At 39.3% G+C, this 20,896-nt stretch overlaps 1 protein-coding gene and 1 non-coding gene across 2 annotated transcripts; both read right to left on the bottom strand.

The window, feature by feature from the left end:
- Positions 1-4,213: 4,213 nt before the first annotated feature.
- Positions 4,214-4,295, bottom strand: trnas-aga. Its single transcript has one exon. It is a non-coding gene; the product is annotated as a tRNA-Ser (tRNA).
- An 8,674-nt stretch (positions 4,296-12,969) lies between these two features.
- atp1b1b (ATPase Na+/K+ transporting subunit beta 1b) lies at positions 12,970-20,896 on the bottom strand. Its single transcript, XM_046382443.1, has 6 exons — positions 20,698-20,896; positions 17,322-17,450; positions 16,142-16,297; positions 15,841-16,025; positions 14,758-14,841; positions 12,970-14,629 (listed from the first exon to the last, which is right to left on the bottom strand). The coding sequence occupies exons 1-6, from the start codon at positions 20,786-20,788 to the stop codon at positions 14,369-14,371; spliced, it is 906 nt and encodes a 301-aa protein (XP_046238399.1). The 5' UTR covers positions 20,789-20,896; the 3' UTR covers positions 12,970-14,368.

Genomic DNA, 20,896 nt, shown 5'->3' with positions numbered 1-20,896 from the left:
ACGATCACAAAAAATGCAAGTTAAGCATGGGTCCATGGCTCTTGGCTCTTCCTTTTTCCTTTTTTCCTCAAGTGTTTTAAAAATGATGGATTTCCAAGTATAGCAGGCTGTTGAGAAATTAATAGTATCATTTGGTCTTTTATAAGGTTCACTCACAAGTGGAAAAATTCTTAAAATACAAAACAATTCACAAAGATAGCTAAATGAGCAAAGTGGGCAGTGGCCCTGGTGCCCCAGTATTGAAAAGTAAATTGGATTAGTAAATAAATTAAAAAATATTTATTGATTTCATTATTTGCAGCATTAAATACAGTTTTAGCTAAAGCAGTCCTTGCATCATAACAAGCCCTTTTAACATTTAATTTATAGAGGAATAGCAGTCATTGATCTCAGTTTTTGGTTTTTGGCAATGGCAGTTAGAATTTCAAGCCAACACATATACATAATGTAATTTCATCTTACCTTTTAGCAATTCTAATCATGTGCAGTTAATTTCTTGCTAGTCAAAACGTTAATTCTTAAAATCAGCAATTAATTTCTTCCTAGTAATTTTAAACTTGTAAATTATTACTTAATTACAACTAGTCAACTTTCACCAGTTTCAGTTTTTAAGTGTTAGAATTCCAAGTGAACACATCCACCTCAGTTGCTTCAGTATATGTACAAATACTACCAGTTTTGACTTTATAATAGTGTGCAGTACATAGGCGTACACCAAAGTCCAACTTGGAGGACTTTGAGGATGTGGAGAGCAGGGCTATAGTCAGTTGACGATTGTCATCATCCATAATCAGGTGACCTTTATCATCGTGTTAGCAAAATAAAAACATCACCATCACTATTTGGAATTGGAACTATTTAGGAAACAAAAATACATGGTTAGGTTTAGGAAAAGGTTACATTACTTAAATTAAATATGTATGTAAGTCCATTAAAGCAACTCAACATTGAGTTTTGGTTTCACAGGAAGAAACCTTGTGGTGGACCCTGCTCACAAGGGAGAACTATCCTGCTGATAGTCAGCTGGGTGAAGGGGGGGAGGGGGAGTAAAGGTAGGGACAGAGAGGATGAAAGACAGAGAGAGAGAAACATACATGCAATAAACATCATACATTACAAAGGACAAACATGACAGGTTGTTATAATCAACCAGAACCTTCAGTTATCAAGCTCCTCCTGTGGAGCTTATAGTTTATAGTTAGGGCTGGCTAGCTGTAAGCTTAGACTGCTTGAGGCTGACTGGTACCAATATTATTATTATTTGTAGTAGTAGTAGTAGTAGTAGTATCATTATTGCTGCTGCTGTTGTTATTATAAAGGTGCTCAAGGTTGATGGCAGGGTTTGCTCGGAGGTTCTTTGCCTGTTGTTGGGTCTCTCTGTATTAGATTATATTAAACAAGAATGGTCTAGACCTACTGTTTTGAAAGTGGCTTGAGATAACTTTTGTTGCAATTTTGCACTATATAAATGAACTGAGTTGAACTGAACAATGTGCACATTTGTTTTGGTTTGAGAAGATGTTGCTGTAGTTGTAGAGTGTAGAATGTTGTATGTGTTACCTTTCAATGGTAAGAATGGTGTATTTTTGCTAGTTACTATAAATAACGAAAATTGTATCTACAGTTCTTTTGTTTCTTTATAAATAATCATAAAAGAAAATTAGATGTCAGAAAAGGAATTTCCACTAGTCAGTGTCATTGTAGATATTTTAAATGACTTACCTACATATTGGAAGTGGATATGATAATTTGGGTTACATATCTGAAATTTATTCCTTGAATATTCCTGAGGTATAAATAGCCTATTTAAAAGTCAAACAATTACTATGTGGTACTTTAATGCTATCACATTTCTGAAATGGTGTGTTGATATCCATCAGAACACATCCGTATTAATTGTTCTTACAAGCGAAAAAGGAAGGTCAGGGTTAGGGTAGGGTTAGGGTTAGGGTTAGCACATAACCACAAACTTAAACAAGTTCCTACTGAGACAGTGTACATTTCACAGAGAGTGGTAGGTAGGGGCTCAGTATGGTTCCTACAGGGGTCCTCGGATAGGTTAACCATCATGCCATTCACCATTCTTTCTTTAGAAGATGTCATCTTTTTAGAGCAAGCAAAGCACAGGAGGAACTGTTAACAAGAACGATTCACTTCAGCAAGTATTGCAATGCAGCGAGTAATGACGTTTAAATACCCGCTTTCATTTATCACGCCACGATATTCAGCCTTCTCTACTGCTGTGACAACCAACAGCAAGGCGAGTTGTTCCAACACGTTTAATTATTAAGGCTTCTAATAATCGCATTTTTGTTAACACTAAGGCCTGAGTCATTAAATGTCCATGTTAATTGGGATTTTTTGGCAGTAGAACAGCTAACCCCAAAAGAACTGAGCTCAGTCACGTTTGTGGTAATACAACCAGGTATTTTGGGCAAAATATGATCTTTTCTTAACCCTAACAAAGTTGTGCCTAAACATTCATACCAGTCAAAACAAAGACTCAGTCTTACTGGATTAATGTAGAGACAATAAAACAGCTTCAGTTTGAATTTAGTCCCATTAGATCAGCACGTTTCTTCTTTAGCACTGTTAACTCAAATCCTTCTTCCCAGATTACACTGGCTAAAATTAGATTTTCAACCCAGTGTGACATTTTAAGCTCAGGACTTCAGAATAGTTTTGCCTCTCTAACATCAACAGCGATCACAATCTACTGCGCGAGCTTTGTTTACCTGAATGCGAGTAATGATGACGAGCAGTGAGGAAAAAGGCAGGATGATCTCTAAATGAATTCCATATTACTCCTTGTTTGTTCTTCTTCCCTCACGTAAAAAAAAATGAAACTGCCAGAAGAGCAAAAGACTCATGTTCAGATATATATAGATCCTGCTGCGAAAAAGTTAGTAAGTGTCTTTTAACACAGGAGCAAACAACACATGCTTTTCTCTGGACAAGATCTTCTGCTGTAGATTTCTGTTCCTCCACTCTGCAGCAGAGGATAAGGGAGGAGTGGGGGGAGAAGAAGGAGGAGGGAGGAAGTAATCATCCTCTGTTTTTTTTGTTAAACAAAGAACCTGAGAATCAGTCAGAGTGTACACTAAGGAAACTGGCTGTACAGCATATATGTTACAGAAAGAGATGTTGTCCTAATTTGTATTGGATCATAAGCGTTGCTGTATCTTAAGTTTTAAGGTTATTTTACTATTAAACACATATTTTTGTCACCAAGTCAACTATTCTGAATGTGTAGATGTACTGTGGAGGGGAAAACAAAACATATTTTCAATCTCAAAAATGTTGCGGAGGCTAAACTTTTCTTTGCATTGTGTGCCAGCTGATTTTCCAGAATTATTAAGATGAATGAAAATCGACCGAATTTTAATATATAAAATTTGTAATATATATTCAGTGTGATATCAAGGAATTTGTATTCATCAGCTGACAACAAACTACTGACTGACAATTTTATTTAATCTGTCACAATATTAAAAGTACTAAAGACAGTTTTTTTTGACTGACTCACACTACCTCTTCAGACATAAAGGAAAAAATAATTCCTATGATACGATTATCTTAAATGAATAATGATTAACAAATAGTGCTCCTGCATTGTCAAATAAAGTATCTATATTTTTTGTTATTTTCTTTGTTGTGTTAAGCATCAATGGGTTCATAAACAGGACTGATTGGGGTAGGAGCCACAACTATATTTATATCCCTTCCAGTCTGAGTAAATCCTCTTACTGTGTGGACAGCTAAAGTGAGACATCAGACTCCACCTCTAGCTTTCAGAGAGGAGCAGGACAATCCCTCAGCTGCCCCCACCAGTCTCAGCTCTGCTTCCATACCCCCAACCGCCCACACACACACACACATGCTGAGAACTGAACCTCAACCTTTAAATTTAAAAATCTATCTTTAAAATACATTGTTTTGTACGTTTCATAATTTTAAGAGCTGCTTTGAAATTTATACAAGATGGAAGATAGGTTTATTTGTCACATACGCAATCATGCATGGTACAATGTGCAGTGAAATTTTTGTGTCCCTGCTACCAAAAAAGTAGGTAAGGTAGGTAAGTAACAATTAAATATTAAATATTGTAAAATAGAAACCGTATTAAAAATAAAATTAAAGATGTGAATGTGCCATATTTACATGTAGTGCAGGTGGGAGTAGGATTGTCCAGATTAACGGTCAAAAGTTCCACCGTTGTCGGCAGGATTCGAACCTGCACGGGGAGACCCCAATGGATTTCTAGTCCATCGCCTTAACCACTCGGCCACGACAACACACAACACTGAACTCTTTAATTAAACTGTAATACTGAGAGCCCAACATTCCCCCTTGAGCAAGCACTTAGCGACAGTGGTGAAGAAAAACAGAAACGAGGTTTCTGCTTTTAGAAGGCAGAAACCTCGGAGCAGACCCCGGCTCAAGATGGGAGTTCAGTTCAGGCTTTTAAACAAATCTTTCTTCAAATGGAATCATTCTAGATGTCATCCTTTTACATTGACTTATTATTGGATTCATGTTGAATTGTTTGTTTCCCTGTGGACAAATGTGATGTCTTTGCATGTTCAGCCCATCTGCTCTGTCTTGTCTACCAATTCACTGGAAATAATGAAATTAAAGTGTACCACTGAACATGCCAAATAATGTAGTTCCCCCCCCCCCCCCCCCCCCCCCCAAAAAATGCTGGAATTACAAGGAAAATTATTTGAAAACAGATTTAGTTAGCAGATCTCCTGAGGTTAAACTATTGTAACATGCAACCCAAAACTGTTCCATTCAACAGCTGACCTGTTTGAACAGGAAGGATATCACATTAACATTAACATGAAAATGTGTGAGCGTTTAGAGTGTTTTATGAGCAACATGTCTTTAAATTAAGTGTGTGCATGGGGGGGTTGGACTGCGGTCACACTGCTGTGTCAGATTAGGTGCTGTAAATTAGATTAAAGTTAATCTCTTGTTGCTTTTTGGTGAGCAGACAGAGAAGAAGTATTCACAATTGGCAATGATGGACATTTCTTAGTGTGACTGACATGAAAGGGAAATCTGTTACAGCCAACAAATATCTTTTTTCACGAAATTGGGAGTACATTAAAAAAGTCTTAGTCATAATGACAAAGATGAGCTTTGTCTAACAGACTGTGTTGTAATAATGTTCATCTGTATTAAAATTGACCAGCTTTCCATTAAAATAAATTAACAAGAAAAACTTGACATAAGCATGAGCAGCGCTCAACTGTCAGGCATTAAATAATTAATTAAAATTGAACTCATCAGAAAAATTAACACTTGAACATACATCAGAGGGATAAGAACTACCTAAATTGACGAAAATCTTTGGGAAAAAATTTATTTCATCCAAGGGGCAGGGGTTTATGACCTGTGCTAAAACCTACCACCGGGGGCCAATCCAGAGAATTTGACTTCATTTTTGGGGAGCTCACATATCATCTTTCTCTATATGCAGTCATATGGTAGTGAAAAATCTAAAAAAGTTTTAACCGTCTTATTCAAGGATAAAATTCAAATGGCACAACTTGAGTATTGTGTTACAGATACTGTCACCCAGGGTTAATACAATTTTAGAACGTTGCAGATAGAGAACAGAACCTGATTTTTCAATGATATTTTGAGGTCCAAATGACAGAATAAGTGGATTTTCTCTGGTAAATGGAGAATGGCGTATTGTAATAAAAAATACACGCACAGTCTGGGACCAGGATCTATAGATGTAGTCTAACAAAGCGATTGTAGATGTCAGTAAATAAAAATGGATTTAGCGTTAAGGTTCCGTCCATGTCAGCGTAGGCATACTATCATCCATTTATACATGATGAACGTTGGCGAGCTGCTCTGTCAGCAGCCTCAGTGACACTCACATGCAGGGATATCTCACTTGGAGCTGATCTCCAAGCTGCAGCTTTCACTTCATGACACTGGTGGTTGTCCACAGATAATCACTGGTCCCACGTGCATTTATAATTGCTAAGCTGCTCTGGATTTGCCTTGTTGTCTCCAGAGTCTCCCAGGTTGCGCTGCTCATTGAATCACACCAAACACAGAATGATTTAATACTTTGACCCATGAGACCTGAGGCTCAGAAAACATTAGTCTTAGTGAATAGTATATAATAATTGCTGACATGACAGCCATGCTTTGATAAGGATTACATTGAATAATTCTAAAAATTGCAATGTCTAGAGGGCAATAGCTACATGAGACCAAACTGAGAGGAGAATAGTAAGTAATTAATGTGCCTAAATACTCCTAAATATTTCTGGCCATTCTATTAGGTACCAGTAACACAATAAAAGACCCAAACTAATTGAATAAGAATTATCATAAATGAATCCACAGTCATGCTGTCATGTGAAACCAGGTTCACGACCGAATGCTGTTGGTTTATATCAGCAGATCAAAGTGTGACATCAATTCCCAGCGCTGCTGATGAATTAACAAGCTGCTGACAGCCAGCACTAATCCAACACACCAATTAAATTCATTACTGCTTCAGTGTAAGCTCCGTCTACCTCCCCACATGATGGCTCTTGCATCTTCCAACTTCTGCGGCACCCCGACTAAGTTCAGTTCGCCTCTGCAAACGAGACAGTTTAACGTCAGAGAGACTGAAGTGATGGCGTAGTGGATCATCAGTTTCACCATCATCGGTTCGTAAACTGAAAATGGGACAAGGTGGAAACACCTGAGATATCTTTTAAACGTGTTCTTCTTTTAATCATCAATCAAAAGTCCTTAATATAAAAAGCGTACATGACTATTGTATAGAGTCTGATCTTATTTTTTCCTGTTGTTTTAACTTGTAGTGCAATTGTGCTCCAAGGTATATGGTTTTTTAAGCACTTTGACTTTCTGTATATAATGCAAAAAAAAAAACCAAACAAAACGATCAGTAATTTACAGTGGCTTGACAATCGTTCCAGCTGGAGAGGTTGATCCTTTCTCCACATGCAGCACTACTGCCCTCTTGTGTTCTGGAATCTATCTATCTATCTATCTATCTATCTGGCAACACACATACAAGTTTATTTTCATAATTAGTGTTGCATGTATGATTTGATTTATAGTTCCTTCAGTGCTTTGCATTTCCACTTGTGTATTCTTAGCTCCCCTCTGTCAATGGGCTAACTCCTTCCAGGCCTGGCTTGTTGCTATGGGGCTTGTTTGTAGGTTTGCGACACAGGTGTCGTCTGAGATGTGATGGTTACTGAGCTGGGGGACTGATCATATCTAACAGCAAACAGAGTTTGTTAGGTGAGCATCTACGCGGTGATGAAATTAGAATATAAGTTAAATATTTTAGCCAAATAGCTCTTTTGAAAAATAAATAAGCACAAAAGAACCTCCAACACTGGACTCCTTTGATGATTTCTTGTGATTTATTATTTTGTATGAAGAGGAATGGCTTGTAGCAGGAAGCAAGCAACATACTGTTTATCAACTCGATAAGTCATCCCAGGATCTTCCAATATAGATATGAAAGACTCTGTTTTCACATGAAAGAGGAAGTGTTTACAGATGACCAATAATGGACTATTGGCAGCAGGAAGTATATTTTATTAATGATGAGCATGACTAAATATAAAGAACTGAAACATAATGAACTCTAAAAAATCTAGTAGTAGTCTTGTAGGTGGTGTTAAGACTTGGGCGCAAATAAAAATTAAGGGTACAAAGAAAAATTTAGGCTTACTTTCATATGTTATAATTTAAAAGAACCAGAAAAACTCCACAATGTTTGCTAACTCGTCTACAACTTTGGATTTATCAGATATTTTTTCCACTCAAAACAGGAAGTTGTTCAATTGTTGGGAACTATTGCCAGTGGAGGATTAAATCATAATGAGTTATACAGAGAGTAGTTGACGGCAGGATGGTGGGAATGAGTCAAAATAAACTACAGTGTGTGTAAGTTTTTAATGTAAAATCTGGATTTATTAAAAAAAACAACTTCTAATTATAGTGGCCAGATTAATAAAGTGGTGAAAACTCCCTCTGAGTACCTCGAAAGTGTACTTACCTACAATCCTTGAATAAATGTACTCATTTCTATCACTGCCGACAAACTTAGTATTACTGCAGGAACTCTGTGCACCTTAAGTTTTATCTCATGAAACAATATACACAAATATGTTCAATCAACTGGAGAATCATGTAATAGTTTGTAAGACAGTGTTTTTCAACATTCAACATTTTTTTAGTGCTTTTCAGTTTTTCATGACATTATGTACCGTGACTTTGACCAAGTCAGTCACATGTTATGGTGTATCATGAGGACAGGATGAATTATTCATAAATCAGTGTAACAGAACACTAAGGCAGCGGGTTCCCAGGGAATGAAAGTTGTTGTGGTGTAATGTAGTTCCATCCATCCATTTTCTACACCGCTTATCCATCAGGGTCGTGGAAGGTTAGAAGCTTCTCCCAGCAGGAGGCGGGGTACACCCTGGACTGGTTGCCAGTCAATTGCAGGACTGACACACAAAGACAGACAACCACACACACACACACACACACACTCACACCTGGGCAATGTAAAGTGGAAAATTAACCTAATGTTCAAGTTTTTGGGATTGTTCAAAGAAAAAGGAGTACCCCGAGAAAACCGACGCAGGCACAGGGAGAACATGCACACTCCACATAGAAGGGCCCAGGGAACCTGGAACCCAACTTTATTGATCCCGCAGTGGGGAAATTCACTTGTTGTGGCAGCTCACAAGAACAGAAGAGGAGTGAAAAAAGCAAAGCGTGTGCAAAAACAGTTACAAAAGAATGTAGAGGTAAGATAAATTAACAATTTACAAGGTAAGTAAAAACAGTATACTATAAAGCTATATACAAGTCCTCATAAGGGAAGAAAGAGGACTAGACCATAGAATTATATAGTTTGATAGCAGTGGGAATGAAGGACCTGCGGTAGCTCCTTCCTACACTGAGGGTGTAGCAGTCTGCTGCTGAAGGAGCTGCTCAGAGCCTCCACTGTCTGATGCAGAGGGTGAGAGGCGTTGTCCATGATGGATGTCAGTTTGGCTAACATCCTCCTCTCACCCACCTCCTCCACAGAGTCCAGTGGGCAGCCCAGGACAGAGCTGGCCCTCCTGACCAGCTTATTTAGTCTCTTCCTGTCCCGGTCCGTGCTGCCCGGTCCCCAACAGACCACAGTGTAGTGAACAGCAGAGGCTACCACAGAGTCATAAAAAGTCCTTAGGAGGGGCCTGCACACTCCAAAGGACCTCAGTCTGCTCAGAAGGTGGAGGCGACTTTGGCCCTTCTTGTACAGGGCATCTGTGTTATGTGACCAGACCAGTACAAGTACCTGGGTGTCCACCTCAACCATAAACTGGGTTGAGGTGGACACCCAGGTACTTGTAACTGTCCACCATCTCAATGTCCGAGCCCTGGATGTTCACTGGTGTAAGTGGTAGTGTCCTTCTCCGGAAGTCAATCACCATCTCCTTTGTTTTACTGGTGTTTAAGCACAGGTGGTTGCGCTCACACCAGTCCACAAAGTCCACGATGACTGATCTGTACTCCATCTCATTCCCTTCAGACACACAGCCAACAAAGGCTGAGTCATCATAGAACTTCTGGAGGTGACATCTGCTGGTGTTGTAGGTGGAGTCCGAGGTGTAGATTAACTGTGACCTGTGATGCTATCTCCCTTCTCCATACTGTTATCTGAAGCCCTGTGAACAGACTTTCTGCCCGTCACTGTTAAACTCAGCTAAAACAAAATACAGATAGCTCTCTAAAAAACAAACAGTTCCACCGAAATTAATATTATTAATCTTAATGGTCACACAAGTTGACGGAAAATATTCTTATTAGTCTACAGACAAATACATGACGCTGAAAGCCAATTGTCCAGTCAAACTTTTTGTTCTTGACTATGGTGATCTCTCTCTCTCTCTCTCTCTCTCTCTCTCTCTCTCTCTCTCTCAACCCAACCGGTCAAGGCAGATGGCCGTCCATCTTGAGCCGGGGTCTTCTCCGAGGTTTCTGCCTTCTAAAAGGCAGTTTTTCCTTGCCATCGTCGCCAAGTGGTTGCTCAGCGGGGAATGTTGGGTTCTCTGTATTACAATTTAATTAAAGAGTTTGGTCTAGACCTGCTCTAACTGGAAAGTGTCATGAGATAACTTTTGTTGTGAATTGGCACTATATAAATAAACTGAATTGAATTGAATTGATGTCCTTTACTTTCCATCCTCCTGCCTCAACCCTTAAACCTCTTGATACAATCTATCACACCACCCTTAGGTTTGTTTTGGCTTTTAAAATGCATCTTTGTTTAATATATGACAATGTTGGGTTGCTGGCATTAGCAACGAGGAGAGAACAGCACTGTATTTTATGTATTTATAAAGCACTCCTTGGCCAACCACTTAGGTATAAGATATGTTTTTCAAGCACAAATGACGTCCTCAAACAGATTTTAAATTTGATGATCCACAGACATGATGTATAGAAACTTGTGAAACTGGACATGCTAATCCCTTTTAATCAGTGTAGTGTATATATGCTGTATGTTTTCTTTGTTTGTGGTGTTTTATATCTATCTATACATATAGATAGATATATACATATATATATCTTCATATCTTCATTCTCAGGTCAGCTGCCCTTGTGTTCAGGGACTCAGTGTCTGTCAGGGCTTAATACCTAATTTTGGAGTGTGGGAATGATGACATCTCCCCCCCTGACCTGGCTCCCCTTTGCTGTAGCATCATTGTTTTACCTCTACGATCTCTAGTTGTAGCTGTTGATTTTGGAAGCATCCATAATACTTCAATATTATGTATTACTATGATTATAAACTATTTTCTAGAGTAATTTGTCAGCAGCTGGACAAACAAAATACTGTATACCATACCAGCAGTGAGGAAAATGTCATTTGTGTCATCTAAGTCAAGAAAACTCTTGATGGATAGGCTTACAGTTTCAGTCTTTAAAACCCACCTGGTCTACAGTGCTTTGCCAATTATGTACAAGATATGAATTACTGTGTTCATATTTCATTTAGTATTTGACAATTAAGCACGTCATGAAAGAAAATCTACCTTAATTTTAGAGCGTGTGACAGTCCTACCAGAGTTCATCTAATCTAACTTGATGCTTGAGTTGCAGCCGAACTTGAATAGTTGAAAGCTTAAAGTGAGCTAAAAATAGTGGTAGAGTAGAAATTTTGAGACAACCTACTAACAAAAAAAAAACAACAACAAAAAAAACAGAATAAACAAGTTCTTGGATGGAAGTAACAGAAAGAACTTTTAAGCATTAAGACACTGTTGATTGGTCAGCTGTTGGCCTGCTTGGCTGGCTGATATGGCTGGTTTGGCCAGCTCTATTTGGCCCCTGTGACACCTGGTACTTAATACCTGCTCTAGTGGTGCCTTGAAACAACATCCCTCTGTTAGCTACTACACAGTGGTAACCTCCTGTAATTACAGAGCCATGTGTTTGTAACTGATCCAGCAGCCTTTTCCTGCCTGCTCACTGAGAGCTGAATGAATGCATGTAACAGAAATTGTCCAGTCATTCTACCCTTACTGAGCCGACAACAACTCATTCATCTCTGAAGTCGAACAAGAAGCGGGTGAAGAGTTTAAGAGACAGGACAATGTACGTGCAGAGTATATAGCATATTTATATTTATTTACTTACAATATTGCTGCTGCCATTTTAAAAGTAATTATGAGGGCTGAAAATTATATTTTGACATGTCAAAATGTCATTTTGACTAGTTAAAATGTTAATTTAAGATATCTGAAAAACAATTTTGACACGTTAGGATATTAACAATTGATTGATATGTTATGGATATCAACAACTGATTGTATCTATCAACAACTGCTATTACCAAGACTAAATAAATGTTAAAAAGCTGCTGCATATGTCTCTGCTTGTCATGTCATGGCAAGCCCTTCAATCAATAACAGTTATTGCAAATGTAGATATCAGTATTTCTATTTGACCAGTCACAGAACCCATCATCTGAAAATGATTTAGCCTCTGGGGCCAACAGCTAATGTTTCAGGGCTTCCATTGGAGCCAGAAGGTCTGCTCAGAGAATGCAATTGTCCTGTTGGTCAGTACGCTGGTTTCTATAATAAAGAGCAGGTCAAAATCCTAACTGACACTGGCATATCAGCTACTTATGCATCAAAGAACCAAAATTCAAAGAAAGACATTGCCAAGGAACTCGTGTCCATTGTTTTGGATTGGCCTGAAATGTTGGTGGCAAATGATAGGTGGTAAATCTCCTTATTATTACACAGCTTGTGAAATGCATGATGTCCTAAGCAAAGTAAACAATAGTTATGTGGTATTACTATTTCATTTGATTATATGTTTACTGAATTTTCGCTGTCATCCCAAATTTAGCCGTTAGGTCTATGCGCGGACGACTATAATCACAACATTGCTGGCTGAGATGAATTCAAATCAAATGTGTGCAAAAAGTTTAAAAACACTTGTGTATAGGATGTAATTTTGTCTTACACCATATTTAATAAGATACTGTTATGTGTTGTGTCGGAAAAGAACTTAATATCTCTTTGAGTAATTAGGATTCCAAGCCAATATCCATGAGGTAATTTTGACCATAATACCAATAGATACCGATATCAACAGTCAAAATGTTAATGCCCGATACTAACATTTAATTTTTTACTACTGGAAATGTTCATTCTAGATATCTGTAACCTTGACAACTAGTCAATCAGACTCAATATATATTCCGAATTCAACTTTGACATGTAATAATTCTAAAGTCTACTCGTAGTAGCCATCTGGAACTTGGGTTTGATCTGGTCCACCTTAGACCTGACTATAAATACTTAAGTTGTGTTTCATAATTTTTATTTTTAATCACATTGTAGTTCAGGATGTAGATGAGCAAAAATATCACAATATGACAGAAAAAGAAAACGAGAGAAAGGTCCATTATGGTTTTATTTGTTTCCATCTTTGATTAAATGACAAAGTTGGATGAACTAATGGAAAGTTGACTGATGTTTAAGTTCAAGTCGAGTGTTCTACATCAACATGAGATCCTACAGAATATTAAAGCCAACATCATGAGTTATCTAAAGACACTGTGGTCTATAAGAACTCATTTGTTTTGTTTTTTTTTTCTTCAAATGCAAGAACAACAGGTCATTGTGGAATTAAAATGCATCTTGCCTGTTCATTCTACACCTAATCAGGAGTTTACAGTTGGGAGACATTAATTTTAGCACTTAACATGATGAGATCCTAAAAATGAGTACTGCATTGTTTCTGATAAAGACTCTCTTTCAACTCGTCACTTTGCTTTGGTATTGCATTTATACATTACAATATTCTGAAAGAAACAAAATGTACAACTGCATAAATATAAAATTCTTTCACCATGTTTAATGGCTAAAACATTCAGAGTTACACCACAATGCTGTGATGAATCCAGCAAAAAGAAAAAAAAAAAATAAAACCAACAAAAAAAAAAAAACCCTTCCTTTTTAAAAATTCCAGTTAGCACCGTTGCACAAACAACAGGCCGGTGTTTAATGGGATGGACACACAACTCTACTACATTCAAGGCAAAAATCAACAGTAAAAGGCATGAAACCAAGTAATAAAACAAAAAAAAAAGCACAAAAAGAGAAATGACAAAGTAAAGAGAGACTCCTGTGATCAAATGTAAAAGACAAATAGGAAGAGGAAAGAAGTTCCCTGGAGTGCAGCCTTTAACTTACACAGATCAGAAGAGTGTAGATGTCAAATGATTTCAGTTAATAAGTGAGTGGGAGTAAGTGTTCAGGTCTGACAAACACATGGATAGAACTACTAAAGCTCGCTCGCCAGAAGAAAATGAGGAACAGTGTGGTTTTGGAAGGACTAGATTCTGCAACTAACTGCACACTCCAAAAATATCTACTGAAACCACACAAGGCAGCGATATGCAGAGGGGACAAAAACAGCTCGCTACGACATCAGAGATGGCAATTTAACTTTACAGTCATCAATGAAATGTCCCATGGCTTGTGGAAAAGTCTCATTTACAGCAGAATAAATATTTTTATTAGGCCTATTGCTACTTTCCTCTAAATTACATTCTATCCCTAGACAGAAGTGTAGAAGCTAATGATGAAAGCAGACAGATTACACATCGGTCCCCTATCAGTTTATTTTTTTTTTTTTTTACCTTTCATTTATTCACTCAAGACTAGTTGTGATTGACTTAACCGCTACAACCTGACCCCTTCTCTTATCATCTCCTTGGTATTTTGTTAAGGATAAAGGGGACGCGGGGGGGGAGGGGCGGTCAGGGAAAGTGCTATGGTTCTTATGACGGTCATAAATTGTTAATCTGGATCTTGATGTCAAAGCGTCCCTGGTAGCGGTCCTTGTCACTGTAGTCGATGTTTTCTCCGAACACTTTACACTCTATGCGCAATTCAGCGTTCTGGGTCAGGTTGGTGAAGTGCAGTGCCACCAGCGGCTGCAGGTACTGAGGGTGCAGCAGTTTACCGTAATATGGGTAATACTGCAGGGGGAAGCCACCGCCAATGCCATAGTACTTAATCTCTCCGATTTTACCAGCATCCTCCTCTTTCTGGAAGGAGGAAACAAGACAAATGTATGGAACATAGACAAATGAAATCACACAGACACACACACACGTTGATGTCTAAACAGAAAATTAAATAAACTGAAAAGAGGGCAAAAAATAAAAGTATGTACCTTGTTGGTGCAAAAGAGAGGGATGACATTGGGCTGCACCTTGGGTTGAGCATCCTCAGGGATACTTTCATTAGAGGAAGGAGGCTAAACAGAAAGACAAGTTAAAAGTTGGACAGAACCAAAATACGTCAGTAGAGCCATAGAGACAACTTAGTTTTTCATATAAGTTCCTGTTTCCACCTGATGTAAAATGTATCTGGTTTTGGTAACTACATATGCGAACGGTCTGGCTCTCACGGTGATCAGATCTCAGAAGGTACAAATGAAATCTGTATCAGTTTGAATACAGTCTATTAAAAAAACATTCCTCTTCATTATCTGAAGCAGCAAAGGAAAACTAAGTCAAAGGCATACATTAGCATTGCTGCAATGTACAAAATGAGGGTCACATGACTGTTGGGGGTAGCTGAAGTAGCACTAGTTCTTAAGTGCTTCTTGACTGGCTCTACTGATCTCAAGTATTAAAAGGATAACAAACAAAAAATAAACCGGACTCCCAGAAAATGATTTTATTCTTGCTGATGCTCCGAATGTAATGGCAGGCATTTGCTGGTGTCCTTTAACAACTTTGTTTTTCTGGCTGCCCCTACATCTCTAATGCCTTTGTACCCAAACTTCCCGATTTGAGATTTTTCTTGCACCAGGTACAGTGGCAGGCCTTCAGATTTGCTATTTTTGAAAGGTTTCAACCCAAGCACTGAACAAGCTGTTCATGAGCCAGAGTTCACTGAATTTGCACTTGCCACTTACTTACCTATTAGATGTAAAACATCAACAGAATCAATTGAATCAGACTCGGCTTTCACTTGGCCGCCTAACTCTATAACTATAAAGGAAATTGGTGCATCCTTTGAAATATTGCATGCCATCATATGAGATGGCTTTCCATCTCTTCTGCATTGGTGGCTGTTTCACACTTTATGCCAACAACTCCATTTTAAAGGTCCTATTGAAATCCTGCCTTACTTGAGACTCACTATGCCATACTTAAACTCGCATATTGAGATCTGATCGTCGGACAGAGGTCTGTGATCAGATGTCATGATCATGATAATATATAAGAGTTAGAAAAGTTAAAATTACCCTTGGGCGGAAGTTGACAATCCTGTTGAGCTTTACAATTAGACAGGGCTTGCCTTCCTTGAAACCAAAGTCTTGATCCTCAAGGCCTGAGCAGGGTCCCAGCAAGGACCTGGAGAAACGACAGGCCTTCCTGACGCCCACGTCGCTCTCCAAGTCACCTCGGTTCTTGTACTCAGCAGGATCCTCTGGGAGGGGTGGGGGGTTAAGAATTAACAGAAATGGTAACAGTGTCTGAAGGTCCAGAAGTCCAGTGCTGATGGGCTGTTAAAGAAAGCCAGTGAGATGTCAGAGTGGAACCTACCTCCACAGTCTTCGAACTTCATCTGGTCCCTCTGGTGTTCTTCGTCATACTTGGCCAGGAAGTCCTTCAAGGCCTTGGTGTAAGGCAGGTAGGTCTCCACATCGTTGATGCTAAAGGACACTTCAGCTTTATCTGATCGTGGGGTGTGTGTAAGGCCTGCAGAGGACAACACATGTGCCACTTAATATGATATTAAATAAATGTGTTCTGATCTCAGAGAATAAGTGAATAAAAAGTCATGGAACCCTCACATTTTGAATATGTTTCACTTCAAATGTGTCAGAGTTCTGACGTATAAAGAAACACAGACTATGTAGGAAACACATATTTTTACCAATTCCTTCAGATTCAGACAAGATGATCAATATCAATGCAATGTTTGTGCATCCAGATACAGATAGTGTTTCCTCCTGCTTCCAGTCTTTCTGCTAAAATGAGCTGAACAGGCTGAATGTAGTCTGGATCTCCAGTGTCTCTTTACTGACAAGTCTCATGTAACACAAATAAGCTCTTTAAATGTCATAATGTCCCTTTAGCCCACTAATATTCCACATTAAGGATCTCATTCTAAGGGTTGTGTGGTTTTAACGTAATTAAGCTGCATGTTTGGAAAATTGTCACTATAGCCAGTCATTGACAGTAGATTTCCCTGTGATACAACTGCCAGCACCTCAAATGGGTACAATAATCACTGACACACCTCCAGTTTATCCTCTACATGTTTACCATGGAAGCCAAACAGCAGTCAGGCAGTAGCTGGCTGCCAGCAGCCTTCATCCTGTCCACTCAGTTGAGTGTATTCTGCACATGCTCAGCTTGGCATGATAAACCCCAGCTGACCTTGGTCCTCTATGGTAACCAGACTGCGGTGTGTACACAAAAGGGAGGGGTGCTGTAAGTGCAGGTACTACGCCGGGATCATGACGTGAAGATACATGAAAAGCTCATTTCCAAAACAATACACAGCCCTGTTACCTGCGGCCAAAGTGAGCTCTTGTTCCAACACTGAACATATGAACATATTCTCTGCTTATGTTTGTGTAGTTTGAGAAACCTTATCAAATAATCAGAGACACTGGCTGTGTAGGTACCTCTAAAGTCACCTTTGTCAGGCACTGTTTTTCATTCTGTTATTCTTTCAGAGCATCCTAACAGAAAGAAGGTGGGTGTCACTTCTCACCAGGGGGTGCGACTCTGTCCTGCCAGGTGGGCTTGTAGTCACTCAGGGTAAGCAGCATGGCTTGGATGGTTCCAATGAAGATCCCAGCCAGACATCCATAGAAAATCACATAGAACAACAGAATTTTAACTGCAGAGGAGAAAGAAAAGGGGAAATATGTTAGTGAAAAGAGAGAGCGAGAGAAGCTGGTTTTCTAGGTTTACTACGGCCATTTTAGATGAGGAAAATTACTTAATGAGTGTAATTTTCAATTAGCTTGGAATCATTAACTTATACAACATGCTGTCAATCAGTAAGAATACATAATTAGATAACATTCCACTAAGTACACAATAAGCCTTGGCAAACTCTGTAAATCTCTACAGTACAGTCTACACTGCATGGTTCACCTGTTCTCACTTTTGGGAGCTGTCACAATGGAAAGATATTAATTCTGTAATAATAGGTAAGCTTTACAAGACCTACATTACTATTGAGCAACGCTGCAACAATAGCTGATAAGGGTTACACAATTGTGGAGTGACACTGAATGTTATACACTGAACAAAAACGTTCACATTAGTAAAAAAACTGCCTACAATTGCCCAAATAGTCACATCCTTTAGTCACCACAAGCAAGGTGAGTTTTTTTTTTTATTTTAGAAGTCACATAAAAATCATGTATGTTTCTCTCTCTCTTTCATCTTCTCTGTCCTCTCTGCCTCTTCTTCCCCCCCGTTCAACCAGCCCAGTATCAGCAGGATGGTTCTCCCTTGCAAGCCGGGTCCTGCTCAAGGTTTCTTCCTGTTAAAAGGGAGTTTTTCCTTGCCACTGTCTGCTTGCTCGGGGGTTCACGCTCTGGGTCTCTGTATAGCATCTAGAGACAATTTTGATTGTATAAAGTGCTATATAAATAAAGTGAAATTGAAATTAAAAAGCTGGAGATCACCCGTGTGTAATTAAGCTATCACAGGTGAACTAGCCATACACAATAACTATAAAGGAGGACAGCCAGATGTGCTTTTATGTGCCCTGTCTGTTGAACAGCTGCAAGGCTCCATGTCTGTGGTGAGAGATGAAGATGATACAGTAACCGTAACATGTTCTCCATCACATCCGCATGACAGACTGACAAAGAGAATGTCACATGACACCTCAACTTCTGTCGGCCAAAAGGCATGTACGAGACTGAGACGAATTGGGACATGGTAAGATCACAAGAGTCCATTAATAATTCATTTGGGCTTTTTTTGGTCATCGAGCTAAAACTAGGATTGGTTTATGCTAAGTGGAACACATCAGTGGAAACACGCCATCCCCCAGCATCTTTCATGCTGCCGGTGGAAACATGGTGTGGGGGGGGGGTGACACAAATGCTGGTGTAATTTAATGGTCTAGACCTGCTCTAACTGGAAAGGGTCATGAGATAACTTTTGTTGTGAATTGGTGCTATATAAGTAAACTGAACTGAATTGAAGGTTGCGAGTCAAAATAATTCAGATAAAAAGAAAAGAGTCTCTCCGGCATTCTGCAAGAGAAGCAACCCAACAACAAAGCAAATGGTACTCAGGTAAACTATCAAGTTAACTCCAACCAAAGTCCAGATATAAATCCAATCCAATATTTGTAATTTTAATGTGTTTTTAATGGGGGGATTACTTTTGTAATACTTTGGACACACTGCAAATTACAGTAAATTCATCTGTATTTTACTGGATCAAAGGCTTTACAATCTTCAATCATAACCAAAATGACGCTTTTGATAACTACTATTATGCACTATGAACACACTGTCCACAAAACTTAAAGAGCCGTCCACATTTGTCCCTTCAACGTGAAGTAGTCCTTCATCGCGCTGCCTCTTCTCCAAGGACATCCGCGAACATGCTAACAGACCTTTTGTCACCGCTATGAATATAACAAACCACAAAGCCAGCATTCATTAGAAAACAATACAACAGCGGCAGTCGTTGTCTACACATTTACAGGAATTCAGCTGTGAAGCCTACAAGGTAGTAATTACTCAAAACACTGCTGGCTCTTGGAATACATTTTTTTTTTCCCATGAAGAATTAACAAAGCATTACAATCCTGTTATCTTCCCCTCTAAGCAATAAAGTACACTGTAGTTAACCTTGCAGGTAGTGAGCCATGCATTCATTCAGACCTTTTTTTTTTTTTTTTTTGCTGCATGAGTCAATGTCAACAAGGTCAAAACAGCATGAACCCGACAATATATGACACATCATTTAAGCAAGGACATACAATCAAAGCTTGTGTCCTCTTGACAGTCCTACATATCTATTTTCCCTTATCTCAGCTACAGATGAGTCAGATGAGGAGCATTAACATTCCTCTCATGGTATTCTGCAAAGTAAAACCGTAAAGAATATTTGATATCTCATGGATTCAAAGTTATCTGTTAAAGTGGTCCCCACGTCGGCCTGGATGTCCTTTCATCACCACCTTCACAAAGCAGCACTGCGCATGGCACGCTTCCCAAATGCATCAGCATTTTCAGATGACCTCAGAAGGACAAAGAAGAGCTTCACTCATCAACCTCACTTCGGCTTGTGCTCCTGCAGTAGCCGGGCTGCCTTCGCCGCTCCTGAGCTCTGGTCTAAAACATGCCACTAAAAACATTTTTATTTTTTACCCAGGTGTTAGTCTACCTAGGTGTTAGTTAGTAGTTAGCATCTAAAGAGCTTTGTGACATTGAGAAGAGGTACAAAGCCATGTGCTGCTGCTGGAGAAATAAGAGAAGAAAGGGTTGACCAACTTAATCAGTTGTATTGTTCGTTAGATTACCCTGACATCTGATCAGAGGAACCCGACACGGATCGATAGTCCTCTCTCCATTTCCGTGGAGGCCCTATCACCTTGACTCACCTTGGACCGTGATGCATTTTTAACCCTTTGCCTGCCAATTGCTAAAACTGCTAAAATACAACTTGACGTCCCCCCCCCCCACACCAACAACAAACAGCCAATGTGGACAAGACGGGATCCAATCATTGGCTCGCTTTCCATCGTCAACAACCCCACCGCAGCGTCTACGCTCTCTGAATGTACAACGGGGACGTGGAATTCTGCTACTAAATACAAGCAAACCCACACAACATAACCTTGTTTTAACGTAAAGTTTTTCATAGGAATAAAGGTAGATCGGGGGGGGGTAGGTATTTGGGGGGGTCATGCGTTGGTGCATAGCAATCATGTAAAACTTGTATATTAGGTACAATGATGCAAGTTTGAATCGCGTTGTTAATAAATGCAGCAAAGTCAAATCAAACAGGTGGTAAGAAGCACGAGGCGACCAACGCGCGCGCCCCTGCCGCCATGAGTGCGCGCTTACCAATTTACCACGAACACCCGGACGGTTCGCAAATGTACTTACACCAGCTGCCTCCGGTACGACCGAGAAGCTCTCCTTTTTCCGAATTCCACACAAACTTCTTCCACCCGCCATCGTCTTTATTAGAAGGCATTTTGATGTATTCCCCCGTAAAGGTGTCCCTCGTTCCTTCAGTTCAACGACCAAGACCCGACCTGTCGCAGAAGTCCCCAGCTCGTTCCTCTCAAAGGCTCCCCAATAT

The sequence above is a fragment of the Scatophagus argus genome, chromosome 24 (assembly GCF_020382885.2).
Source record: "Scatophagus argus isolate fScaArg1 chromosome 24, fScaArg1.pri, whole genome shotgun sequence".
Taxonomy (NCBI): domain Eukaryota; kingdom Metazoa; phylum Chordata; class Actinopteri; family Scatophagidae; genus Scatophagus; species Scatophagus argus.
This window is presented reverse-complemented; position numbering and strand designations above follow the sequence as displayed.

What these genes read in the sequence shown, in the direction of transcription:
- atp1b1b (XM_046382443.1), bottom strand. Translation starts at nt 20,788, where the DNA reads ATGCCTTCTAATAAAGACGATGGCGGGTGGAAGAAGTTTGTGTGGAAT. An exon ending in GGACAGAGTCGCACCCCCTG is followed by an intron (nt 16,298 to 17,321) that starts GTGAGAAGTGAC and finishes TGTCCTCTGCAG; the next exon opens with GCCTTACACACACCCCACGA. An exon ending in CTCTCTTTTGCACCAACAAG is followed by an intron (nt 14,630 to 14,757) that starts GTACATACTTTT and finishes TCCTCCTTCCAG; the next exon opens with AAAGAGGAGGATGCTGGTAA.